General features: G+C 61.2%; 1 protein-coding gene across 1 annotated transcript; it reads right to left on the reverse strand.

Moving 5' to 3' along the window:
• On the reverse strand, positions 1–27,526 carry CPZ (carboxypeptidase Z). The gene is made up of 11 exons (XM_061145142.1): positions 27,435–27,526; positions 22,157–22,189; positions 20,645–21,019; positions 18,263–18,475; positions 16,019–16,215; positions 15,328–15,489; positions 14,867–15,025; positions 6,129–6,264; positions 4,260–4,399; positions 1,116–1,215; positions 1–447 (listed from the first exon to the last, which is right to left on the reverse strand). The coding sequence occupies exons 1-11, from the start codon at positions 27,517–27,519 to the stop codon at positions 113–115; spliced, it is 1,935 nt and encodes a 644-aa protein (XP_061001125.1). The 5' UTR covers positions 27,520–27,526; the 3' UTR covers positions 1–112.

Below are 27,526 nucleotides of genomic sequence, written 5' to 3' on the forward strand. Positions count from 1 at the left end.
GAGGGGAAGAGAAACACTTTAATGAGATGGAGGCGGCTTCATGGGACGCCTCTGGAAGACGGATCAAGAGCAGGAGACGACGTGGCCCGCGTGTCCGGCAGGGCCGGGAAGCCTAGTACTTGAGCAGCCAGCGAGGCTGGTGCTGGCCCAGCGACGTGAAGTAGGACCACCACCAGGGCTTGCTGCCGCCTGTCGTGGGCTGTCTCCGGGCCCCCAGGGGATCCTGGTCGGGCTCCTGGGGCTCCTCTCCGGGCCAACCCCTCCGGGACCCAGGAAGGAACTTCTGGGGTCCAGTCCTCAGCGGCTGGAGAATGAAGTCCACGCGGCCAGCCCTCTTCATCCGGGCGGGGATGATGACTTTCTTGATGACCTTGGAGTAGCCGGGGGCTTGAGCGATGACGATGTGGGCCCCGGGGGGCAGCAGTCTCCAGTAGTCACCATCTGGGGCTGCAGACACATGGAAGAAGAGCGGCTCTCGGACCTGGGCTCACACAGCCTTGAGACGGAGGGCACTGGGGGCCAGGGGGAATCCACCTGGAGGGCAGCAGACTCCAAGGGTGCACTCGCCTCTGCGTGGGCCTGGAATGTGCTTCCTACCACCTCCCTCTGTCAAACTCCTATTCATCCCTCAAAGCCCTGCCTAGGCACAACTCCTCTCTGAAGCCTTCACAGTCCATCCCACTCCACACACTGCCCCCACCCCACACACAATTAACAAGCCCTCCTTTTTCTGGACTGTTTCCTCCAGGAGCACACATGACAGGGTATTTTTCAAACCAGCTTTGAAATCCCTGAGGGCACCCAGAGCCCACGAGGACACACAGCTTATCAGTGGGATAGAAGCTCTGGGATATGAACTAACAGGCTCCCTCCACAATGGTGGTGTCTGCCCAACCGTCGCTTCTCGAGGAACGCAGAATCCACATCGACGGTCATTAGCAGTCAGGACCTGCGTGTGTCCCTACCCACTGGGCTCAATGCTGCAGGAGACACAGCTCGAGGTGGACACGGACCCCCAGGGCCACCCAGCCCCGCCCTCCCCTCAGGCCAGCAGTGGACAGATGGAGCAGGGGCCCACACTCAGAGCCCCGCGGGAGCCCCCAGGAAATGCTCACCAGTGGTGATGTCGTGGCGGATGCCCTTGACTAAGATCCGGGCGTTCTTGACCGGCTTGCCAAATTTGTCCATCACCATGCCTTTGATGCCCCGGTGTACCTGAGCGGACCAAGGACAGGCTGGGGATACGGTTCGCACCCACCTAAGGGCCCGGCAGCCCGCCCAGCCTGTCTCCAGGGAAACCCTCGTCTGTGAAGTGAGGGTGAGCAGTGAGAGCCCACCGCCGGGGTCCTCCCCCAGTGACAATCAACCCCATTCCGCGTGTGCGAATGGCCCACAGTGCCAGCTCGGGGGAGTCTGGCCGATAACGTCGCCTGAGCCCTGAGCGGCAGACCCCTCGTGCCCACCTGTGAACACATCTGAGCCTCCTGCCTGGGTAACAAGGGCCGGTGTGGCCAGGGTCCCGAAGGCAGCGGGAGGACACGGGCCCGAAGGTTGGGACCCTGATGTCGGTCCCAGCCAGGCACCAACTGGCTCTCTGACCTCGGGCAAGCTACCTGGGTGTCTCGGCCCCGCTCCCCATCTGTATCAGAGGGTTGCTATGCCCGCCTCGGGCAGTGAGGATTAGTACAGTAAGAATTAGCGCGAGCTGCAGGCAGGGCAGCCCCACCCTCTCGGGGGGCTGGTCCTAAGCACGGGCGGTGTCCAAGCAGACGCCCCGCAGCTCATGCACACGTCACCATCCGGCCAAGAAGCCACACTTGGCAAAGAAAGCACCTCCCAGAGCCTCTGCACAGTTCTCCTAAAACGATGTGCAACGAACAAGCTGAGCACCCTGGCTCTATCAGTTGGAAACAACCAGAGGTCGACCCTCCTCAGGTCAGAGGAGGCCAGGACACCTGGGTGGGAAGGGCAACTCAGCCTGGGGAGCTGTTCTGTCCCTGAAGGCTGCCCCTCCCTCCTCCAGGGCCGCCCAGGGATGCCAGCCTCCATCCCAGCCCTTCCTCTGCTCACAACGCCTGACCTATTCCTCTCCCCTTTCCAGACACGGCTCACACTCCTCTTCCTCCAGGAAGCCCTCCCCAATGATCGCTCACATCAGGGGCCTCCTTGGGGAACCCACAGTCCTGGTTTCCCTACTCCCAGCTCTGATCTCACTGTGATGTCACCGTCTGCCTTTTCCCTTGCCCCCTAACCCGAAAGCAGAGGCCAGACACACAGAAGGACCTCCAGGGAGCTCTTGGTCTGTCCCTGCTCTCAGGCGGATGGTCACCGTCCTGCAGAAGCAGGCACACTGAGCTCTCAGGCAGAGGAGGAGAGATGCCCCCCCACCACCCCGCCACCTCAACCAGAGGGAGGTGGACGCCACCCCCCAGGCCTGGTCAGGATCACTTGGGGAAAGGCCTCAGTGGACGTGACAGACAGATTCTTATCAGAAGACCCGGGCAGCTGTCCTGGGGACCATCCTGGGGGGCAGCCAGGCTCGGCCACATGCTGCCCGGCCGTCCGCAGTATCGCGCTTGCTATTAAATCTTTATGCCCCGAGCCTTCACATGCAATATCCGCAGAGCGATCCCAGCCCCATTTAAGGCTCCTTAAAAGTCATTTCCACCAGACGGCCGTAAAACGGGGCGTGTGAAGAGGCCTGGCTGGGAGCCATTATTGATGCTGACTGGCCCCAAGCAGCAAGGTCGCTGGCACAGCCGCCAAGGAGGACCCCACGCTGACAATGTCCAGTTGTCATCCGGGGCCTTGCTCCCTCCCTATTGCCGGAGCTGCAGGCCCAGAGGCTCGGCTCACTCCCCGTTGGGAGGAAGTTCCTGATCTTTCTAGAAGGGAGGGACCTCGACAACGGAACTGGGGCTTGGGGCAGGCAGATCTGAGTTCCAGTGGCCGATGACATCGGACCAGCGCAGTCACTCTCTGACCCTCTCTCTCTGTCTCCTCCTCTGGCTATATCAGAGCCCCCGTGGTCCTGGATGGGAGCCCAGGGACCCCCGACCGGCACGATCCTTCCCCAGCACCATCGTTCCTCCAACTGAACATTGAGCCCCATCTCCCAGCCAGGCCTAGTGGCAGGATTCGACGCCGCGTGGCTGGGGCTGGGGGTAGGGGGCCCCGACTGTAAAGTGCTGCTCACTCAGCCCCTCGCTGTCTCCCTCGGGCAATCCTGCTCCTCTCTTCGGATCTGCTCCTCACTGGGACGTGGCAGCAACACGCCATTTTTATGATTCTTAAAGATGCTCGGGAAGAAGCAAAAAGCAGAGGCTTCTCACAAAACCACCGTTATCACTCTCCATTTTGCATGTCCCTGGCACGAGTGTTACCCTATTCAGATCAGAACAGCATCCCCGGCAGGGGGGAGGGTCCACGCTGCAGAACCTGAGGGCCGGGGCAGGGCTGGGAGGGGTGGCAGGACCTCGGCACTCACTGGGTCCCCACACGGTCACTGGGCCACCGGGAGTCTCGGTTCTCTGGGTCTGGTGAGGGGTGACTTTAGACATACTCTCTGAGGCCCCCTCACTCAAGGCACGCTTATTTCTGGAGGCTCTCAGCCCATGATGAGGGGGTCACCCCTCAATCCTGTTGCCCCACTCCCACCCCAGGAGCCCGTGTCCTCCCCTCCGAGCCTGAGGGGCAGATGCACCCAGGCCCTGCCTCACGACCCCGCACGCTGCTGCCAGCTGTCCCCTCCAGGCCTGCTCCCAGGCTCACCCATTCCCAAGGCTGCGCCCCTCACTCTGGCCATGGGACCCTCGATGGTCTAAACACCCCCACTGAATTATAACCCATGCCACCCCCTCTGCCAAGAGGGTCCCTGTCCCATGGCATGACCTCCCCTACTTCTCCTGGGTGCCTCCTTCCTCCAAGGAGAGCTGTGGCCTCCAAGGCTGGGTCAGGGGCCCCTGCACTCCCCTCACAGAGACCCCTGCTGCACTGGGCACCCTGATGTATGCCCCCCCGGCATCCCCAGCCACGCCGAGGCTGGGCCTAGGGGAGGAGAGCGGTCCGGTGAGCCTTCGCTCATAAACACAGACGGTTAACGAAAAAGCAAGTACAGTATAACCATGTGACCGCGTGGACGCCGAGCCCCACTGTCCGGTGTCCCAGTCCAGGGGGTCGCTCGCTGCAGGGCCCAGGTCTGGGCCCCCCTCCCCACACCAGGCCCCAGGTGGGGTCGGGGCACAGCGCCCAGAGCTCACCATCTCCATGAAGTTCAGCAGCGGCTCCTTGTTGTGCTGCCAGATCGTGTAGAGGGCCTCCTCCGGGGGGAACTTCACGCAGCCCAGCTCCACCGTGATCTCAAAGCAGTTGCTATGCAGGTAGTTGAAGTCGGACATGCCTGCAGCACAGCAGGGTGGAGGCAGCTGAGTGAGTGGGACCCCAGGCTGGGCAGCTGGGAGGGGCCGGTCCTATCCCGGCCTCCCAGCCGGACAGACGGAGGCAGACAGCTCCCACCCAAGGTCCCAGGGAAGGGGGGACTGGGCTGGGGAACAAGTGGTCTGACACCCCCATCCACGGGCTCCCCTACCATCTGTATGGCCCATCGCAGGGTAAGGAACTCGCCCACCTCCAGCAGAGAAGCTGGGCTCACACTAGGGGTCACACATGACCCTGGGGTCCAAGCTGCGGCCCTTGCCCCAGCCTGATAACTGATAACAGCGTCCATTTACCTGGACAGTCCCAAGAACAGTCCAGGGAGGAAGGTTTTATGACCTCCATCTCTGGGGGAGCCCAGCCCAGGGAGGCTGATGGCTGACCTGGGAGGCTGCAGAGGCTTTGGAGTAGGTTGGTCTGACCACCGTCTCCCCCCACCAACCCCGAGTCTACCCTCTACCCTAACTGCATGGGAGGTCTTGTACAGCAGAAGCTTCCAGGCAGCTCTGGGGCCTGGACCTTCAGAGCTTCAGGGCCTCCTCCAAGCCCTGGCAGCCAGCAGCCACCTTTCATGAGTTACTGTTCAAGTCCTCAGTGAAGCCACACCCCACCCGCTACAGATGGCCCCTTTGTCCCTGGCCACTGGCCCCTAACCCTCCTGAGTTCATGCCCTGTGGGTGGGGAGCCCGACTTGCCTCTCCCAGGCTCAGCCCCGCAGTGGGCCCTTTACAGACCCCACTGAGAGATCATGATTGAGACTTGAAGCCCTCCCCCCGAGGATCAGGGGACCCATGTGTCTGGGTCCTGGAGAGAGAGAAGCCGCACTGCCCCCTCTGGGGGAAGGACCACATGTGCCACCACGGGCAGCAGGGGCGCTGGGTGAACATGGCTTTGGAACAGGAGCTGAGGTGCCGCCCTGTCCAGCCCCCAGGAGAAGTCGGGGGACAGGCAGGCTGAGTCCCAGCTCTGCCACGTGCCGAGGCCCTCGAGCTGGCCCTTTTCTTGTCTGAGCCCAATTTCCCTTATTGTCAAAGGACATGAATACTCAGCGTCATGCCAGCGTGGAGGGGTGGCCAGCAGCACATGGAGGCCTGTGGGCTCAGCCCTCAGGGACCCCATGACGCAGGGAGTCACCTGCTCCCGCATTTCAGAGAAACAACGAATACAGTTTCACTGTAAGAACATCCCACACGGTTGGACCTTAGTATTTATATAGTACTAAACGCCCTTCCTCACTTCTCTAAAACTCCAGCTTCACGGACAATCCTGTACTCCATCAAGCAATCCTACAAAACCCGCAAAAGGCGAACTGGTCACGGGTGGGATCATGAGATGGTAATTGACCATTAAGTAAACCGCAGAAAAGGCAACAGGAAGTCTGGCCCTTCCAGGACACAGGAACTTTCCCCCTCTCCAGCCCCAGTCCAGCCCTGACCCCCCAGTCTAGCCCTTCCCCGGGCCAGCTGCGCTCCGCCCCGCCCCGGGCCCCGCCCCGGGCCCCGCGCCTTCCCTCTCGGCTCCCATGGGCTCCGGCCCGCCCAGGCCCCGCCTCCACCCGAGGCCCCGCCCGTCTAGGCCCCGCCCCATCCAGGCCACACCCACGCCCAGCCCAGCCCCAGGTCCCGCCCCTACCCAGGCCCCGCCCCCGCCTACCCCGCGCACCGTCTACCCCGCGCACCGTCAGCCCCGCGCACCTCCGGTGAAGCTGTACCAGTCCGCCCCATTGATGATGCTGCCCCTCTTCAGGAAGTTGCCCCCACACCTGTTCTCCGACCTGTCCATCATCATAGGGTGCACGTCGGCATAGGCTCGGGCCAGCAACTTGAACATCTGGAAGGGAGACGGAGAGGTCCCCGCGAGGGCTGAGGTGGGCGCCCTGCGGGATGCCCTCTGAGCTGGGGGCGGAGGGTGAGGCGGAAGGTACCTCCTGTGGGCGGGACCGCCGCAGGGAACGCTTGCAGCTCAGGTGGGAGGGGGGCGGTGTCCTTGCCGCGGGCCCAGCATGTGCAAAGGCCCGGAGGTGGGTACACCGACATGTCACGGAGCCCTGCACACCAGGCTAGGGAGCGTGGGCTTCCCCTCGAGAAGGGGTCGCCCTGCAGGGACGCTGGCAGGATTCTGGAGGTTGGTTTTGCAATTTATGAAGCATTTCCTGCCGTTGTGCAGAGGACAGGCCTTGGAGGTAAGCAGGTGGGGAAGTGGGGGGCTGGGATGGTCTCATTTTTACCGCCTTCATCGCCCACGTGAACGTCTATGGTATTCACCACTTCATCTCCCCAGGGGACACCAGCCGCTGCAGGAGCCCACCCGCCTGCTGCCATAACCTGTCCCCAGTTTCCACTGCGTCTGGTGGTCCCACACAGGACTGCCACCCCCTGAGCGGGAGGGAGCCTGGGGGCAGGGCCTGGAGGGTGGCCAGGATTCCTGGGGGGATGCAGAGCCCCTCCCCCACTGGCCTCCCCCAGCCCAGAGTTCCCCTCATGACACCCCTCACCCCCGCAGGCCCCAGGTCCTCCTCCTAGACTAGACTCAGCCACCTGTATGTCCCAGTACCAGACACAGGTCTGACCCAGGGTGGAGGCTCCAAGCAAGGGCCAGATGGATGAGCAGTGAGCCTGCCCTGGGCCTGTTAAAGGCCCCCGGACCCCAGGAGAGGTGTGTCCTTTCATGAGGACCCTTCTTTAAGAAAAGGGGAGGTGGGCAGGTGGGGTCAGCAATGAGCAGCTGCTCCAGGCCAGAGTGAGGTCTCTCCTGGCGACTCAGACCCAGGGCCTGCGGTTTGGAGAAGGATGCATCCAGTTTCTCGGGGTAAGGCTGCAGTTTCAACTTGGTCCCACAGACACAACCCAAGTCCCCCAAATACAAGCCTGTGGGCATCTTGCAGTCACCAAGGTCAGCAAGCGAGGACTGCCATCCCGCCAGCAGCCGCTGCCACCTGTGGTCAGCATCAGCCGTTTCAGGCAGGCACCCAGGTGCTTTTGGGGTTGTTTCTGGAACTCCGCCTGGTACCCACCTCTCTGGTACCCACCACCCATCTGAAGAGTCGGACCTTGGCTGGTGGGGTTGCCCCTCTCCAAGGTCTGCCCTCCAGATCCTCCCTCCGGGTCTCTCTCCATCCTGCCCTGGAGCCTCCGGTCACCTGTCAGTCAGCCCCTCAGGAGAGCAGAGAAAGTGCCCACCACCCCAGGGTGCTCGAGCCCCAGGCTGGCTGGGATCAGGCCTGCCCTGGGGGCAGGAGCTCTGCCCAGGTGCCAGGTGTGGGTGGGTGGGGAAGACACAGAGATCATGATCACTCCCAAAGAAACAAGATGGGATGCAGTGGGCTGCTAGGAGGGGCAGACATGGACTGGCTGGAGCCCAGGAACATGGGCCAGGGTCAGAAAGAAGGGCCAGCCAGCCAGGGACCTGGATAAACTAGCTCCTTCCCACTGCAGGGTGGGCTGGGCCAGGGAGGGCCTGGACAGCAGGACAGAGCTTGAGCAGGGCTGGGAGCAGGCTTTTGGCAGAAGGGGCAAGTGTGTAGGGGGACAGAGGGGCAAGGTAGGCAGCCCTGGCTGGCCTGGGAGCCTTGAATGCTGCCCTGAGGCACCAGCCCGCATCCACTGGGGACCAGGGAAGCTTGGGCGTGTGACTTGGACATCCTGCTCAGGCCCTCCTCCTGCTCCCCCACTCCCCAAGCCTCTCCTGGGACCCTGGTTTCCACAGAGACCACCGCTGGCTGCAGGTCTGAAGGCTGATCGATCGGTGATTGATGGCTGGTGGGGAAGGCGCTTGGTGTTCTGACTCTGTGGGGACTCGTTGAGGTGGATTTCGCCCCTAGAGGCTTCTTCACGCGTCTGCCCCTGAGAGCCAGAGACCCTGAGCCTGGTGCCCAGGGGCTCCTGCTGCCTGGAGGACACGGCCTCACCCAGATGCTGACCCTGCCCTCTGATGCCACAGCCACAGGGGGTGCAGGTCTGGCACAGGGGAGACAGCCAGCCACTCCAGGAGTACTTGCAGAGCTCCAAGCATAGAAGCCGGCACCGCTCCAGGTACTAGGCGTGTGCTGGTTGTAGGAGTGAGTGAGTGAGTGAGTGAGTGAGTGAGTAAGTGTATGAGTGAGTGAGTGAGTGAGTGTATGAGTGAGTGAGTGAGTGAGTGAGTGAGTGAGTGGGTGACTGAGTAAGGGAATGAGTGAGGGAGGGAGGGAATGAATGAATGAGTGGATGAGTGAATAAATGGGTGAGTGGGTGAATTAATGAGTGAATGAGCGATGAATGAGTGAGGAAATGAATGAGTGATGGATGGGTGAGTGAATGAATGAGTGGTGAGTGAATGAATGAATAAGTGAGTGAGTGAATTAGTAAGTGAATTAGTGCATGAATGGGTATGTGATGAGTGAGTGAATAAATGAATGAGTGAGTAACTGAGTGAATGAATGACTAATTGAGGGAATCAGTGAGGGAGGGAGGGAGTGAATGAGTGGATGGGTGAATAAATGACTGAGTGGGTGAATTTATGAATGAGTGAATGAATTAGTGAGTGAGTGAATGAGTGAGGAATGAGGACATGAATGACTGAGTGATGAATGAGTGAATGAGTGGGTAAACTGAGTAAATGAGTGGTGAATGAGTGAGTGTGTGGGTGAATGAATGAGTGAGTGGGTGAATTAATGAATGAGTGAGTGAGTGATGAGTGAGTGGATGACTGGGTGAGTGGGTGAGTGAATGGGTGAGTGAGTGGGTGAATGGGTATGTGATGAGTGAATGGGGAGGTGATGAGTGAGTGGGTGAGTTAATGAATGAGTGAGTGAATGAATTAGTGAGTGAGCGAATGAGTGATGGAATGAGGACATGCATGACTGAGTGATGAATGAGTGAATGAGTGGGTAAACTGAGTAAATGAGTGGTGAATGAGTGAGTGGCTGAGTGAATGAGTAAGTGGGTGACTGGGTGAGGGCTGAGTGAATGGGTGAGTGAGTGGGTGAGTGGGTGACTGGGTGAGAGGCTGAGTGAATGGGTGAGTGAGTGGGTGAGTGAGTGGGTGAGTGAGTGGGTGGCTGGGTGAGTGAGTGGGTGAGTGAGTGGGTGACTGGGTGAGGGCTGAGTGAATGGGTGAGTGAGTGGGTGAGTGGGTGACTGGGTGAGAGGCTGAGTGAATGGGTGAGTGAGTGGGTGAGTGAGTGGGTGAGTGACTGGGTGAGTGAGTGGGTGAGTGAGTGGGTGACTGGGTGAGTGAGTGGGTGACTGGGTGAGTGAGTGGGTGAGTGAGTGGGTGACTGGGTGAGGGCTGAGTGAATGGGTGAGTGAGTGGGTGACTGGGTGAGAGGCTGAGTGAATGGGTGAGTGAGTGGGTGAGTGAGTGGGTGAGTGAATGGGTGAGTGAGTGGGTGACTGGGTGAGTGAGTGGGTGACTGGGTGAGTGAGTGGGTGAGTGAGTGGGTGACTGGGTGAGGGCTGAGTGAATGGGTGAGTGAGTGGGTGACTGGGTGAGTGGCTGAGTGAATGGGTGAGTGAGTGGGTGAGTGGGTGAGGGCTGAGTGAATGGGTGAGTGAGTGGGTGAGTGAGTGGGTGAGTGAATGGGTGAGTGAGTGGGTGAGTGAGTGGGTGACTGGGTGAGTGAGTGGGTGAGTGAGTGGGTGACTGGGTGAGAGGCTGAGTGAATGGGTGAGTGAGTGGGTGACTGGGTGAGGGCTGAGTGAATGGGTGAGTGAGTGGGTGACTGGGTGAGTGGCTGAGTGAGTGGGTGAGTGAGTGGGTGAGTGAGTGGGTGACTGGGTGAGTGGCTGGGTGACTGGGTGAGTGCTGAGTGAATGGGTGAGTGAGTGGGTGAGTGAGTGGGTGACTGGGTGAGTGGCTGAGTGAATGGGTGAGTGAGTGGGTGAGTGGGTGACTGGGTGAGAGGCTGAGTGAATGGGTGAGTGAGTGGGTGAGTGAGTGGGTGAGTGAATGGGTGAGTGAGTGGGTGAGTAAGTGGGTGAGTGAGTGGGTGACTGGGTGAGTGGCTGAGTGAGTGGGTGAGTGAGTGGGTGAGTGAGTGGGTGACTGGGTGAGTGGCTGGGTGACTGGGTGAGTGGCTGAGTGAATGGGTGAGTGGCTGAGTGAGTGGGTGAGTGGGTGACTGGGTGAGAAGCTGAGTGAATGGGTGAGTGAGTGGGTGACTGGGTGAGTGGGTGAGTGAATGGGTGAGTGAGTGGGTGAATGGGTATGTGATGAGTGAATGGGGAGGTGATGAGTGAGTGGGTGAGTTAATGAATGAGTGAGTGAATGAATTAGTGAGTGAGCAAATGAGTGATGGAATGAGGACATGCATGATTGAGTGATGAATGAGTGAATGAGTGGGTAAACTGAGTAAATGAGTGGTGAATGAGTGAGTGGCTGAGTGAATGAGTAAGTGGGTGACTGGGTGAGGGCTGAGTGAATGGGTGAGTGAGTGGGTGAGTGGGTGACTGGGTGAGAGGCTGAGTGAATGGGTGAGTGAGTGGGTGAGTGAGTGGGTGAGTGAGTGGGTGACTGGGTGAGTGAGTGGGTGAGTGAGTGGGTGACTGGGTGAGGGCTGAGTGAATGGGTGAGTGAGTGGGTGACTGGGTGAGAGGCTGAGTGAATGGGTGAGTGAGTGGGTGAGTGAGTGGGTGAGTGAATGGGTGAGTGAGTGGGTGAGTGAGTGGGTGACTGGGTGAGTGAGTGGGTGAGTGAGTGGGTGACTGGGTGAGGGCTGAGTGAATGGGTGAGTGAGTGGGTGAGTGGGTGAGGGCTGAGTGAATGGGTGAGTGAGTGGGTGACTGGGTGAGTGAGTGGGTGACTGGGTGAGAGGCTGAGTGAATGGGTGAGTGAGTGGGTGACTGGGTGAGGGCTGAGTGAATGGGTGAGTGAGTGGGTGAGTGGGTGAGTGAATGGGTGAGTGAGTGGGTGACTGGGTGAGGGCTGAGTGAATGGGTGAGTGAGTGGGTGAGTGGGTGAGGGCTGAGTGAATGGGTGAGTGAGTGGGTGACTGGGTGAGGGCTGAGTGAATGGGTGAGTGAGTGGGTGAGTGGGTGAGTGGGTGAGTGAATGGGTGAGTGAGTGGGTGACTGGGTGAGTGGGTGAGTGGCTGAGTGAGTGGGTGAGTGAGTGGGTGACTGGGTGAGTGGCTGAGTGAATGGGTGAGTGAGTGGGTGACTGGGTGAGTGGCTGAGTGAGTGGGTGAGTGAGTGGGTGACTGGGTGAGTGGCTGAGTGAGTGGGTGAGTGAGTGGGTGAGTGAGTGGGTGACTGGGTGAGTGGCTGGGTGACTGGGTGAGTGGCTGAGTGAATGGGTGAGTGGCTGAGTGAGTGGGTGAGTGGGTGACTGGGTGAGAAGCTGAGTGAATGGGTGAGTGAGTGGGTGACTGGGTGAGTGACTGGGTGAATGAGTGGGTGACTGGGTGAGTGAGTGGGTGAGTGAGTGGGTGACTGGGTGAGTGAGTGGGTGAGTGAGTGGGTGACTGGGTGAGTAAGTGGGTGACTGGGTGAGGGCTGAGTGAATGGGTGAGTGAGTGGGTGAGTGGGTGACTGGGTGAGTGGCTGAGTGAGTGGGTGAGTGAGTGGGTGACTGGGTGAGTGGCTGAGTGAATGGGTGAGTGAGTGGGTGACTGGGTGAGTGGCTGAGTGAGTGGGTGAGTGAGTGGGTGACTGGGTGAGTGGCTGAGTGAGTGGGTGAGTGAGTGGGTGACTGGGTGAGTGGCTGAGTGAATGGGTGAGTGAGTGGGTGACTGGGTGAGTGGCTGAGTGAGTGGGTGAGTGAGTGGGTGACTGGGTGAGTGGCTGAGTGAGTGGGTGAGTGAGTGGGTGAGTGAGTGGGTGACTGGGTGAGTGGCTGGGTGACTGGGTGAGTGGCTGAGTGAATGGGTGAGTGGCTGAGTGAGTGGGTGAGTGGGTGACTGGGTGAGAAGCTGAGTGAATGGGTGAGTGAGTGGGTGACTGGGTGAGTGACTGGGTGAATGAGTGGGTGACTGGGTGAGTGAGTGGGTGAGTGAGTGGGTGACTGGGTGAGTGAGTGGGTGAGTGAGTGGGTGACTGGGTGAGTAAGTGGGTGACTGGGTGAGGGCTGAGTGAATGGGTGAGTGAGTGGGTGAGTGGGTGACTGGGTGAGTGGCTGAGTGAATGGGTGAGTGAGTGGGTGACTGGGTGAGTGGCTGGGTGACTGGGTGAGTGGCTGAGTGAATGGGTGAGTGAGTGGGTGACTGGGTGAGTGGCTGAGTGAATGGGTGAGTGGCTGAGTGAGTGGGTGAGTGGGTGACTGGGTGAGTGAGTGGGTGACTGGGTGAGTGGCTGAGTGAATGGGTGAGTGAGTGGGTGACTGGGTGAGGGCTGAGTGAATGGGTGAGTGGCTGAGTGAGTAGGTGAGTGGGTGACTGGGTGAGTGAGTGGGTGACTGGGTGAGTGGCTGAGTGAATGGGTGAGTGAGTGGGTGACTGGGTGAGTGGCTGAGTGAATGGGTGAGTGGCTGAGTGAGTAGGTGAGTGGGTGACTGGGTGAGAGGCTGAGTGAATGGGTGAGTGAGTGGGTGACTGGGTGAGTGGCTGAGTGAGTGGCTGAGTGAATGGGTGAGTGAGTGGGTGACTGGGTGAGGGACTGGATGAGTGGCTGAGTGACTGGGCATGTGATGAATGACAGAGAGGCGGGGGGTGTCAAAACGGATGCGGGCAGGGACAGTCACTGGGGACACACAGGTGACACACAGACAGTGCAGCCCCCCAGGTGAGCAGAACTCCCCCCAGAACTCCTCCGGTGCTGCAGGAGGTGGGCTCAGCCTGTGCCCGCTTGGCTCCCCAGCTCCCACTGCCCACAGCCCTGAGCCTCACTCCTGGGAGCCTGGGGGTGTCCCCACCTGATTCTTCAGCTCCACAGGGGTGGCTGGCCCTGGAGGACGCCCTTCTCAAAGTCCACCCTCAGGCTGTGGGCCCCCCGCCCCCCCACACACACACATACACCCTATCCTCGCTTGTCCCCGGCCTCCCGGGCAGCCCCCTGTCCTGGCCGAGGCCACACCTCCTCATCCTTGCCCGAGTCTGGCTCCATCTCCCCCCAGGCGAGGGCCTGCAGCTCAGGGCCCCGTCCTCTTCACGGCGGTGGGTTGGGGGAGAACTGCTGCACCCTCAGGGGGCTGGGTGAGGCAGGGGGGGACCCCTGAGGGACCACGGGAGCAGAATAAGATGGGGGCCGACCCGGGCACTTGTCCATCCAGGACCGCCCTACGCTCCCCGCCCTGCCCCCAGTACCGTGGGGAAGGTCTGAGAAGGTGTCAGCGGCCAGGCCTGTCCCTCGGCCCTGAGTCTGGACCTGCAGCGGGCCCACTTGGTGGCCAAGCCTTAGTGACCTGGCTCAGACCTGCTGGAGCCTCCCCGCGCTGGTCAGGGGAAGACCTGTAAGCTCCGTCCTCCTGCAAGGGTGGGAAACTCCTGCTCCTAGCCGGGCACAAACGGCCCTGGGGGCTGGGGGTCATCAGGGCAGTTTGCGCAACTCAGCTCCAGGGGGTGACGCAGCAAAGCTCGCTCCCCCTCCCTGGCCTCGGGCTCCTCAGCTCCCATGCCCTTCCAGAAGGCCAGCTCTGGTGTCCATCAGGGCAGGGGGTGCCCCCAGAGAAGGGAAGAATGTGACCAGAGAGGGGTCCAGCCAGCATCCCAGGTCTCATCCCCTGCTGCTCTGACCAGTGGGGGAAACGGGCCTCCTCCGGGCCCAGGTGACCAGAACTCCTAGTTGGACCCCACTGCTTCCCAGAGTGCCTGAGAAGTGAAAGAAGTCGCTCAGTCATGTCTGACTCTCTGCAACCCCGTGGACTGTCCATAGGCTTCTCCAGGCCAGAATACTGGAGTGGGGAGCTGTTCCCTTTTTCAGGGGATCTTCCCAACCCAGGAACCGAACCCAGGTCTCCCGCATTGCAAGCGGATTCTTTACCAGCTGAGCCACCAGGGAAACCCAAGAAGACTGGAGGAGTGGGTAACCTTTCCCTTCTCCAGGAGATCTTCCCAACCCAGGGATGGAATCCAGGTCTCCCGCAGGCACTGCGGGCAGATTCTTTACCAGCTGAGCCATCAGGGAAGTGCCTGACCCTTAGCAAACCGCCCTGCCCACAACAGTGGGGAGGCGCTAGGAGCCGGCCGGGCGCCATGCACAGCACAGTACTGCCCTCTGCCGGCACCGCCCGGGGCCGCGCCCTCCCCTGGGACATAACACAGGGGTTGCCTGTGTGGGGAGGGCACTCAGCCAGGGTCCCCACCCCAGGAGCTCCCAGAGGAGACACTGATGGAAGGTGGGGTGGCCAGAGGAGGGAGGGAGGGAGCTGGCTGGAAGACTTCCTGGAGGAGGGGGCTTGGAGCTGGGTCTGGAAGGCTCCGAATGGTTCAGAAGGCTGGAAGGCTTCACTCGCCTCCGGACCCGAAGGACTTCTGGCCCCCCGAGGGCACCACCCACCGCACACCCGCCCAGCCTCTCACCTTCTCGTCGGGCGTGGGAGAAAACATCTTCTCCTCCTGGGGATGCTTGGAGAAGTCGAAGGGATAGGACACCACCAGGTCACCCCCGTGGAGGCTGGCTGAGAGCACGAAGGGGATGGTCCGCATCCACTTCATTATTGCCTTTGTCTCAGGGGCCACCTGCCCGGGGGGGCGGGAAGGAGACAGTCGTAGGGGCCAGGCGCATCCCTGCCAATCACTCAGCCCCACACCCGAGCTTTAGGATTCCGCCCGGGCCCCACCCCACGGGGTGTTCCCCAAGTGCCCATCCTGAGCCTGGAACTCTCCTCCCCCACCTCCTGAGGATGCCACCTCCTCCAGGCAGCCCTCCCACACACCGTCACCAGGCACCTGCCAGGTTCTGGGTGCTTTCAGTAGGGGCAGGACCCCCCGAGGGTCCTCGGAATAACCAGAGGCCCTCAAGGGCGGCAGCGGGCTCCTACCTTACCCCACCAGTAGTGCTGGGGGATGGCGATGTGGTCACTGCGCGCGCCGCGGACCGAGGCCAGGCGATAGTACTCGGACGTCAGGTCAGGGAAGTTTCGGTTCAGGTCCAGGTTCTGTGCATTCTGCCTGCCGCTGGTCCACCCATTGTAGCCGGCACCCTGAACCACAGGACGGCCCCCAGCCAGGGGTCAGCATGCCCACGGAGGCGCGAGGCTGGGCTGAGAGTCACGGCGGGCAGGGTTCTCTCTGGTTTCATGAGATGAACTCTGGAGCTCATCAGCCACCTCCCTGACCTCCAGGCTGGCCCTCCAACCTCAGGCCCCGCGCCGGCTGGCTGTGCCCTGCCTGGGGTGCCCCACGTCAAAGATGCACAGCTCACTGCCCACGCCCTGCAGGCCCTGCTCAGGGTCACCTCCTCCAAGAGGCCCTCCGCTCTGGCTAGCGCACGCCCTGGCTCCTCCCGCCCACCCCCGTTTCATCCTGTTTCTACAGGGCAGGTCACCTTTTAAGCCACCGCAGAATAACCATCATCGGTCCCCACGCCAAGCAGGACTTTGTCCATATGAATGCCCGCTGAGTCCCCATTACCCAGCACTGCAGGTACACAGAGCCTCCACAACTGTGAGTGGGTGAACGGACAGGGTGTGTGGAAGGCAGAGGCCGTGGAGCTGGCGTGGGGGCACTCACCTCTGCGGCCGCCACCTCGTAGCCGTCGGGGTTCATGGAGGGTAGCAGGTGGATGCGGGTCGTGTTGAGCAGGCGCTGGATTCGGGGGTTGCCCAGCAGGTACTCGGAGCAGAGGTACTGGGCTAGGTAGATGAGCATCTCGCGGCCTGCCACCTCGTTGCCGTGGATGTTGCCGATGAGCTTCACCTCCGGCTCCACTGTGGGTGGAAGGGGGTACAGTGACCTGGGGGTCGTCTCCAGGGTCCCCGGAAACTTGAGGGCCCACATGGCAAGGGCAGCCTGTTGTTATGGAACCGATTCATGCTTATTCTGGCCCAAGTGTCTCTGTGATTAATGAGGTCTCATCAAGGCCACCACTTTCGTTGAGCTCAACAATGATGTAGAACCTTAAATACTAGTGTGATGGATCAACGATAATTGATTAGTAATCATATAGATTATCATCAGCCTGTGTGAATTTCATTCACGGCCACTCCTTGCACTTGTGCAATAGAGGAGAGTGGACACTGGTGCTTAGACGGGAAGATAGGTGGCCCTCGAGTGAAGGGATGGATAGATGGAGGGATGGGTAGTTGGGTAGATGGAAGGAAGGAAGACAGATGGAAGGATGGCTGGATGGAAGGGTGAGTGGAAGAATGGATGGATGGATGAGGATGGAGTGAAGATGGGTGGGTGGAAGGATCGCTGGGTGGAAGGAGGAAAAGAATGAAGGAAGAGAGAAGGATGGAAGAAAGGAGGAAAAGAAAGAAAGAAGGAATGAAGGTGGGTGGAAGGATACGTGGGTGGAAGAATGGGTGGATACGTGGACAGGTGGATGGAGCCCAGGGTCTTGCTAACGTGGACCCAGGATGAGTCGCCTCTCCTTTCTGAGCCCCGCACAGAACACGTGGAAAATGGCCTCTCTCTCCCAGGCTGAGTGCAGCCCCGTCCCTCCCACAACCCCAGCACACAGATGCCCCAGAGGCCGTCACACCAGTCACCGCCCTTGGCCCCTCACAAAGGACACCTCCCAACCCCGTGTTCCACAGCTGTGCCCACTCAAGTGCGAGTCCCGCCTTCAGCCCAGAGCTGGAGGGGGAGCCGGGCAGGGTGGGCCTTGGAGGCAGGGGTGAGGCTCGATGGCCTCTGACCCCCAATGGGAGATGGGGCTCTGGGCACACGAAGTCCATGCTGCAGAAGCCACCCAGATGCAAAATGGGCTGAGTGCAGTCAGACCAGCAAAGGGGGCCGGAGCCGCTTCGCCAAGACGAGGGCCATGTTTCAGTACTTGGTACTGACCACGGCCAGATCGGACTGATCCTGTCCGACCCGCAGGGTCTCGGGCACAGGCGAGCTGAGGGGCCGGGGAGAAGGCCTGGGACCCTGTGCCCAGCTGCTCTTGGTGCCCCAGAGCCGGGGGTGCTCATCTTTGCCTCCCAGGAAACAGGCCGACCAGCCAGGGCGCCGAGTCTTTGCCAGAACATCGGGGTTTCCGGGGCCGGACCCCCACTCCCCACCCCGGAGCCCAGCGCCTTTTCCTTGACCTGCCCCTGAAGTTGCTTCACGGTCATTTTTTCCAGCATCTGCACTGCAGGCTGGAAGGGCCTTCCCAGTCACGGCAGGTGAACCAGGACTGGGGCAGGGTCTGACCGCCCTGAGGCCTGCAAGAGCGCGGCTCCAGGGACAGTAAGATCCAGCCCTTCCCACGTGGCTCCCCAGCTCCAAACTGGACCTAGCCTCCAAGGAGCTGAAATGGACTTGGGTTTTAAATAAACGGGAAGACGCTCTGTGAATTCGGACCAAGCCACTCAAAGGAGGAGCTGTCAGGGACCAGGACCCAGCGCCCACATACCTGCCTGGAGTCCAGGTGCACCAGGGCAAGGTTGCAGAAACAACAAAACGCACAGTTAAGTTTTTCACTAGAGATGCACAAGGCCCAATGGGCCTGCGGTCACCGTACACCCCTCACTTCAAGCCCCGCGACGCCTGCAGCCCACACCTACAGGGCCATGACCCTCCTGGCCGCCTCCTCCCCAACGCCCAGCGTGGCTGTGGCAGTGGGCGCACACACCTGGTGGGATGTGGCCAGCACCCCAGTGCCCCCAGCAAGCCCCAAATCCCCACCCACCCCGTCCCCCAAACATGGGGGGCTTTGATTAGGACCGGGAACCGGCTCGTGTGCCCCAAGGCCAAGCGGGCTGGTGCCTTCTCCCAGCCCAGACCACTCACCCTGCCCCACCCCCACCAACAGCGGCAGCGGCTTACTCAGCTCGTGCTGGCCAGGCCGGCTTGAGAACTCGATGACCAGCAGGTCCCGGCCGTCGAAGCTGCGCCCGATGCTGTAGGTCTTGGAGATGTGGGCGCAGCGGGCCGCCGTCCGCTTCAGCACGCGCACCATCTGGGCGTAGGAGTGGTGAGTGAACTGAATGAAGGTGTGCGGGTGGCTCGAGGGCAGTGCCTCCTCGATGTCCAGGCCTCCTGGGGGCGGAGGGGGAGGTGGGCACGGGCACCAGGGGTCAGCTTGGGGCTGCCGCGGCCCTCACCCCCACCCCCGGCCCCGCCCTGGGGAGCCTGGGGTGTCGGGACCCCCACAGGCCCCTCGGATGGCTCCCCAGACATGACGTGTCTGCGTTTGTAATTAAAGTTCCCTTTGTGAAGCCTGACGTGGGCAGCGAGTCACAGCCCCCGGCAGGCGTACACAGCCACGCAGCTCCTAGCATGGGTGAAGAGCAGGCGTATGTGGTTAGTCTGGAAATTTCGTAACATACAGAGCAGCAGAATACAAGGCAGAGGCATAGGGACAGGGTCCTCAAGGAAAACCACGGTTTGGCGGCCTTCTGACTTTGGGTGATTCTGTGTCCCCGGGTGTCGGGCGTCCGTGGTGATGGGGTAGGGAGCGGGGAGGGAGAGGGGTAGCAAAGGTGTGTTTTATCCCCCAAATTTGCAAAGCTTGCTCAGGAGACAGTCTGGGCTTCCAGGCGTAGGTAGGCTGTCTATCACAGCCATCCCCAGACCAGCTGGCGGGACCCCTCCCGCTCACAGGAGCACCCCAAGGCCGGCCCAGGGGCTCCCTGCCGCCCCCTCCCGTGGGGTATCTGCACGGGAAGATGCAGGTCCCAGCGGGCTGGTCTTGGAGGGCAGGGGCACTAACAGTGGACAGTTTTCCCAAGCGTCTCACTTGCCCTGTGGTTTCGTTTCTGCTCAAAATGGTTTCTGAGGGAGAAGAAAGCAGACGGAACCATCAATTTGGTGGCAGACTGGCCCAAAATAAACTCCCTCCAGCCCACTCTGCGGGCTTCCCCGGGGCAGGCAGGCGGGCCTGGCCCCACAGCGATGTCAGGCTCCTTTCCTCTGCCTCTCAGGCCCCACCCGGCCACACTTCCTGCTTCTTCCCGGGCGGACAGTCCCTGTCTGCCTGTAAAGTGCGGCCCATGGACCACTGAGTCACAAAGAAGTTGCAGGTAGATGGCACTCCCATTTCCCTCCCAGATTCAGCTCCAGGATCAGTGAGTGAGTGGCCGAGCGGGAAGCCAGGGCTCGCTGGGGGCCAGCCCGAGGCGCCCCTGAGAGCCACCCCCCACCACCTTGGTTGCCAGGCGGGAGCCATGGACACAGCGGGCACCTGAGAACCATCAAGTGCGTGGACTGATCGACCCATCCATCCGTCAGTGGCCAGCCTGGCTCACACCAGCCCCCACCCTGCTGCTGGTGGCCTTCCCAGAGCCTCCACTTGGTCATCTGTGAAACGGCTGCACCCGTATTCAGGGTCACTGTGGGGTCTTAATGAGACAACGCGTGTGTGACACTTGACCCCAGATCACGTGGACTTCCCTGGGAGCTTTGTGACATCACTGTGTGAGACGCCAGAAGCCACTGTCCCACACTGCCTGGTGTCACACACTGGCCACGGGTGGCTATTTGCACTTAAGCTCAAATTCATTACAATCAAGGAAAATCAAACTTAAATCCCCAGTCACCTGAGCCACGTTCCCAACTCTCAGGAGCTGCGTGCGGCCCGGGGGCTGCGGTCCGGGCCAGCACAGAGGGCTCTCCTCGTGGGCCACCGAGGCTCCCACTGTTACTGCAGCCATCCCGTCTCACTCACTCAGGAAGCCTAGCCGGGGGCAGGGAGGCCTGCAGAGGCACTCGTCACCCATCCCCCCACATCGCAGCCACGTGTCCCCCGGGAGCCCCTTGCACTCCCCCGGAGACGGGGGGCTCACTACCACCCCAGGCTGCCCATTCCACACCTCCACTCACTTGTCTGAGAAACCAAAGCCCGTTTCTGCAGCCCCTCCGGGCGGCTCCCCTGAGCCCACAGGGTTCCCCGGACCCCGCTCTGAGATGTCTGGCTGCCACTCCAGCCAACATCCCACGTGTGATCTTTCAGGAGCGGCCACAGGCGATCACAGGCTTTGCCAGGCAGGCCTCAAGAGGGACAGGCTCCCCCACACCAGTACCCCACGGTTCTCTGAGGGGCGGGAGAGTGCCACCCAGGACTCAGGCCCCTCACATCTCTGCCCTCCCAGCCGGGCTCCTGCGCCCAGGGCCTCCGCCTTGGCCGAGGCACTGCCCTCCCAACGCGTGTCCTGTGGGCCCGCCCGGCCACCCAGCTGCTCACCACCGCAGGGCCCCCCCGGAGCCCACCTCGCAGCTTCTCCAGGGGGTCGTAGCAGTCTTCCTCCGGGCCCGAGAAGTAGCGGCCGCAGTCGAGGAAGTAGGGCCAGGCCATGTCGATGGCGTCGAAGGCGGGCTGGCAGGCCTCGCGCAGCGCCCCGCAGACGTGGCGGCAGGGCCTCCGCACGCGGCCGCCCTCGCAGCGCGGGGCCAGCACGGCGCAGCCCAGCAGGCGCAGGTCGGGGTTGCACTGGCCCTCCAGGAGGTGATGCAGCACGCTCAGCAGGACGTACTCGGGGCTGGACTCCACGGCCGCCCGGGACCGGTGCTGCAGCAGCGTGGGGAAGGCCGTCCGGTTGTAGGCGACGTCGCTGCAGCTCTGCAGCTGCAGGTCCACGCACGTGGCTGGTGGGAGGGGGGGACGGCGGGGTCACCGGGGCGCTCCCTCCCACGATGACCTCCCCCCCAGGATGTGCTCAGACACCTGCCTAGTAAGCACCACTCTGCTCAAGCCAACCCCACTCAGGACCGGAACCTGCAGGGATGGGCAGCACGGAGAAGCCAGGACAAGGCCCACGGCGGAGGGAGCCAGGGCCTTCGGGAGGACCAGAGACGGCCCCCAGGCTGACCCGTGAGAGGGCCCGGCAGGCCGCTCTGGGTCTCAGCTTCCATGTCCATGGACTGGGTCCAGGAAAGCCAGCCCAGCCAAGGGGTTGCCTCGTTAAGGCACATGGTTGAGTTCTGTTCAGCAAAAATATTGTCCTACTTGAAAAAAATAATTCTTTACCAGCTTCCCTGGTGGCTCAGCTCATAAAGAATCTGCCTGCAATGCTGGAGACCTGGGTTTGATGCCTGGGCTGGGACGATCCCCTGGAGAAGGGAATGGCTACCCACTCCAGTATTCTGGCCTGAGAATTTCACAGACTACACAGTCCCTGGGATAGCAGAGAGTCGGACACGACTGGGTCACTTTCACTTTCACTTAAACATAAAAAAATCCAGTCCTGCTCAGAATACCCCAACACCCAAATCTGGCAGGAGGAGCCTTGAAAATATGCCTGCCCTGAGCACCTCCGATACACCAGATCCACATCCCAGGAGATCCGTGCTCCCTTCCTCACTTTAGGGACGAGGAACTCAGGGCCAGGTGGGGAGGGGCTTGTCCCAGCCGTGGACTCCGCAGGTGCCGAGAACACACAGGGTGCAGAGCCAGCCAGCGCGGCACACGCGCACGTCAGGTCAGACCCCAGACCTCCTCGAGCCCGCCTGGGGTGGGGGCGTGAAGAGGGAGGGATGGAAGAGACCTCCTGCTGGAGCCCAGGGCAGAGCCAGGGGTGGGAGCCCAACTGCATAGAGGGAAGGGCCTCCCTTTCTTGTTTTGCCTGATTTCTTGCTCTTTTCATTGGGTCTGTGTTTGATCGACGGGCCCTCTTACTCATCACCCACTGCAGAACCCCAGGTTCTGCCCCCCCAAAGGCTTCGACAGCGTGGAGGGCCTGCATTCACTCCCACAAAACAAAATCGGGTGGTCGAGGTACGTACCGCTGTCCGCAGCTGCCGACCCTGGGCATCCACCTGTGGAGAGAAAGGGCGACACCGTCAGTTGTCCCCAAATCCCGCTGCTCCTCACAGGGCCGGTCCCCCAGGCCCTCCTACCCTCCCCACCACAGCTGCCCTCTGACGTCCACGTGGCCGTCCCCCTCATCCCACGAGCGGAAAGACTGAGTCTCAGGTCACTCGGCTTCCCTAACAGAAGGCAGAGCCCTGACTTGAACTGCTGGCCAATCGCCGCGGTGTGAATACATCCACTGGGGCCGATTCTAGCTTCCTGCAGCTGAACCAGTTCTCCCCAGATTCCCACGTTTTACCAAGCAGCCCTCAGAGCCTGTACCAGGCCCCCTATCCCCAACTCTGACCCCTCGGGATTCCTCGTCCCCCCAAGACTCACGCGGGCTATGGCCCTCTCCCCTCCGGGACACCCTGCAGTGGGCCGGCCCGTTTCCTGAGACGAGGACGTACCCACAAACTGTCCTTGGAACCGTGAGCTCCAGGGTCCTGCCCAAGCCCCGCACATGTGAACCAACAGTGAGACCCTGGGAAGCCCACTGAAACCAATTAACCAACGCCGCCGGCTAGGTGCCCCCCACCCCCCGTCAGAGGCAGGACCCGAGGGCTTTGGGAGAGCCAAGAGAGATGGAAATCAGATCTGTGGCTCAGCTGGTGCGGTGGATGGGCAGGTGGGGGGTGGAAGTGCAGGAAACAAGAAATCAGAAGTGGGTGCAGAGGGAGGTGGGGGGCGGGCAGAGAGACAGGAAGAGCGGGGAAGGAGCTGGGACCAGAGGGGAAGTGTCCCAAGCCCAATCTTCATCTGGAACCCAGGCCTGGACCACGGTCCAACAAGGATGGAGGCTGCTTCTTAGGACTCACTTCACAACCCCGGGTCACGGAAGCCTGCCCAAGCACACGTGAGCCCCCAGCGGGGGGATACAGGTGGGGGGTCCTGTTAGGCTAGCGGAGCAGCCGCCTCTACACATAGTACCCCCGACATAGACCACGGTTCCCCCACCGAGGACGGGGCAGCCACAGCCCCTGAACCCCCGCAGACCAACTCCCTAAGCTGTCTCGGGAAGGAGACGTTCAAGGCGTCCTGTCACCAAGGACTCCAGGTGTCCCAGCCGGCTGGAACCACTCGGGCAATTTTCCTGAAGCATCCAGGCAACAGGGCTTCCCCTCAACACGACAGAGAGGGCTGCAGCTGCCCGCCACCCCGCCCTGGGTGCCCCTGCTACGTGCGCTGGGACGGGGCTGGCGGTGGGTGAGAACCCCAGGCGCCCTGAGCCCCCTGCTGGCCTGGCAACTTCCAAGCACGTGCCCGACTCCCATCACCCGACTCCAAGCCTTTCCCGTCTAAGCTGTTCCCAGGTTGCGTCCACTGCCCTCTGCAGCCCAAGGAGGCGTGAAGACGAACCAAAACATGGAAATAAAGGAAGGACAGGAAACCGCCCTTGTCTCTGCTTGGACGCTGTGCTATCTGCCCATCTGTGTTCGGGGAACATACGAATGGATCCAGTCGGAGCTGGACCCCCCTGGGAGCATTCATGCCCAGCGCTCACACACAGAATTCACACTCACTGACCCATGTGACGCCACACCTGTCAACTCAGGAGCCCCAGGCCTCCCCAGATCAACGGCTCCCGCCAAGGCCCCGCCCCTCCTCACACCTGTATCCGGATGCCAAGTCTGTGCCTGCCGCGTGCTAGGCCAGAGCCAAGCGGGGCAAACCTGAAGACGCACTCAGACTTGGCGAGCAGAACTCCCACTGGCCCTGGGGCGTCTGCTGGCCGCAGGAAAATGTGGACAGAGGAGGCCGGAACACAGCAGTTACCCACACGCCAGCTCCTTCAAAACATCAGGCCCACTCAGCTGCCTGGACGTGAGTGGATTTGACAAGCGGATCCCTCCTGGTTGCACGTGGCTTCAAGCCTCCCCAAGTCACAGATGAGAAAGCTGAAGCTCGGGAATTAAGCTCCTCTCTGGGCCTCGGTCTCCCCATCTGTAAAATGGGGGTGATAACAGGAGTACCCACTGTTGCTCACAGGTGGCGCTAGTGGTAAAGAATCCGCCCGCCAGTGCAGGAGATGCCAGAGACGCTGGTTCCGTCCCTGGGTTGGGCAGATCCCCAGGAGGAGGAAATGGCAACCCACTCCAGGATTCTTGCCTGGAGAATCCCATGGACAGAGGAGTCTGGAGGGCTCCAGTCCATGGGGTCACAAAGAGACGGACACGACTGGGCGACTTGGCACCATTTTACTGGAGGGTCCCACGAAGGGGCGCTGACGGCAGGGTCTAGTGAGGGTCTAGTGAGGGTCTACTGAGGGCCCAGCACACAGTGGCTCGGGGTGGCCCAGGAAGGAGGGGGCACGGCCCCTTGTGACCCACCCACAAGATTGCAGTGCCCAGTGGGATGGACAGGGGGGCAGCATCTACCGACGAGGTAACTGACGCCTCCAACGTGGCTATCAGGAGCAAGAGAGAGACGGCGGGCTCACCTCCCGGGACGGCCGTAACAAAGACCCACAGGTTGGTGGAACAGGCCTTGATCCTCTCCCGGTTCTGAAGGCCATGACACCCTGGCTGGCAGGCCACGCCCCTCCGCAGGATTGGGGAAGAGTCCTCCTGGGCCCCCAGCAACCCTCAACTGAGGCCACATCACCCCAATCCCTGCCTCTGTCACCCGTGTTCCTTCCGGTGTGCTGTGCCCAAATTCCCACCTTCTTCCAAGGACAGCAGTCACGGGGTTCAGAGCCCAGCCTGTGCCTTCCTCCTAATGTAGCCAAACCCGCAAAGGCCCCGGGTCCCAGTCAAGTCACAGTCATAGGCATGGGGGAGGGTGCCTAGGACTTCAACCTATCTTTGGGGGACTCAAAACAACAAGCAAGCCCCACTGGGGGCCTTGGGGGAGCTCGGGCCGGGGTGGGGTCGAGAGGACACCCCATCCAGGATGGTAGCCACCAGCCCCGCGTGAGCATTGAGCACCTGAAATGCCGTGACTTGAAACGGACGTGTGTTTCAGGTGTAAAATACCAACTTGCAGACCTGGCACTAAAAAAAGAATGCAAAATAGTTCATTCGTGATTTTTATATTGATGACAAAGCACCAGAACGATACTGCACATGCGTGCTAAGTCACTTCAGTCATGTCTGACTCTCTAGGGCCCCACGGACTGCAGCCCGCCAGGCTCCTCTGTGCATGGGATTCTCCAGGCGAGAATACTGGAGTGGGTTGCCGTGCCCTCCTCCAGGGGACCTTCTGGACCCAGGGATTGAACCCAGGTCTCTTGCATCTCCTACCTTGGCAGGCAGCTTCTTTACCACTAGCACCACCTGGGAAGCCCCAATATTGTGTATATATCAGGTTAAATAAAATTCATTCTTAAATTTAATTTCACCTGTTTCTCATTATCTCTTGTGAGTAGCTTTTGGGAAACGTTAGGCGATGTTTTTGGGGTTGGCATCAGCGTGTTGGACAGCGCTTGTCCAAAGGCTGCTTTTGAGCAGTCCACATGTGACCGTTACACCTCTTGACCACAAGGTGTCAGCGTGTCTTCAACCAAGGGAGCAAGACTGCCGGGGGTGGGGGTGTCTTAGATGGGCAACAAGAAGAGGATGAGGGCAGAGAGGTCAGCTCATCGACCCAAGGACACATAGCGGTCCAGAGAATTCAGGATTTGAACCCAGACCTGCATGGCCCCTCAAAGCATGGAAACTGCCTCAAATTCCAGGCTCCTGATAAAGACTTGGAGGAAGGCAAGGGACAGGCAGGGGGGAGGGTCTAGGCCTGCCTGCTCTGAGCCCATGGACAGTAAGACAGGAAGGACAAGGACAGTCCTGGACATAGCGGCCTGGAGTCAAGCTGCCCGGCCCTGCCCTCGTCACTCTGCGGTCTGGAAAAGGCACTGGGCTTCCATGGACCACACATGCTCAACTGTCAGGAGATCCCACTGGAAAAAGGGATTATTCTAGAAAAAGGCACTGATGCCGCCATGGAGGGGAAGACAGAGACCCAACCTGCCCGAGCCTCCAGGTGAGAAAGGGGCAGCCTGGGTCCAGAGGAGGGTCTGCACTTCTCCCTGGGAAAAGGGCAGGTCAGGGAGAGCTTCCTGGAGGAGGGGGTCTGTGCTCCCTGACAAGCCTATAGTAGTGGACACTTCCGGGGGTCTCGGGGGAGGCTCCATCCATGACACCCTCTGCATGACCTTCTGCATCCCGCGTGTGCACACAAGTGTGGGCACACACTCAGACACACCCAGACACACGGCCCGGCCTGGTGCCTTTCTGTAGAAAGTGGGGAGGGAAGAGGTGAAGGTGGGACAGAGGTGGAGAGAAAATTCAACTTGAGCTGAGAGAGAAGGAAAGGGAGAGAGGGGCTTGGCACATTGCAGGGACTCTGCTCCTGGCACAACCCACTTGACTGGTGCCAGCAAATTCTCGGGTGTCCACAAACCTCCGGCGCTTGAGAGACTCAGAATCCGACACGCCCAGACCCCAGTGTGGGAGGGAACCCCCCCGGCCATCTGGGTCACAGGTGTCTGCCGCTAAGGACCCTGAGGGCGGTGGACCAGACGCACCCTCACCTTTCAATGTGAAGGGAAACAGGCCCACCCAGAAGGCAGTGTGGTGAGGACCACAGCCCAGGCCCCAGCTGGCCCCCTGTCCCCACCCCACACCCCCATTCCCAGGTGCCTCCCATCACCCTCCCGGGGGGCAGCCCCTGGACGCTCCCTGAGTCCCACCGTCCCCCTGCCCCCAGAATCCTCCAGGAGCACCCCCTTTCCCCATCAGGGACCGCTCCCCCTCCCTGGCCCTCTGCACCAGCTTCTGGAGACGCCACTGTCCACATCACGGAGTTGGGAGGAAGGGGTCCAGAGACTGCCCCCTTCCTGGAAGGACTGGGGACCTCGGATGCCCTCCCTTCCTGCAAAGTCCCGGCACCTGCTCCCTTGGACCCCACCTGCAGGACACCCCCTCTGCCCCGCTCCGCCATAGGTGCCCAGACCGAGAAGAAGCCCCTGCTGGAGCCCTGGGTGCCGAGAGCTGGGCATCTCCGTTGACCCCCAACCTGCGTGTGCGCTCCACCCCAGGGTCCCAGCTTGGATGCGCTCAGCGAACCAGGCGCCCCCTCCTGTGCAGACCCCCAGATCCAGGGTTCACAGGGTGCCCACTTGGGGGACGTTCTCTGGAGCCCCGGGTCACGCGGGGTAAAGTTGGCGGTTCCGGGGGCGCCGAGTTCCACCCCCGGGGCCGGGAGGTCCCGCCTTACCCTCGGGGCCCCAGGCGGGCTCGCACCCGGGCCGGGCGGCGGCGAGGACCAGCATGGTGAGGAGCAGCGGCGGCGGGGGCCGCATGGTGGGC

This window comes from Dama dama, chromosome 6 (assembly GCF_033118175.1).
Source record: "Dama dama isolate Ldn47 chromosome 6, ASM3311817v1, whole genome shotgun sequence".
Classification (NCBI taxonomy): Eukaryota; Metazoa; Chordata; class Mammalia; order Artiodactyla; family Cervidae; genus Dama; species Dama dama.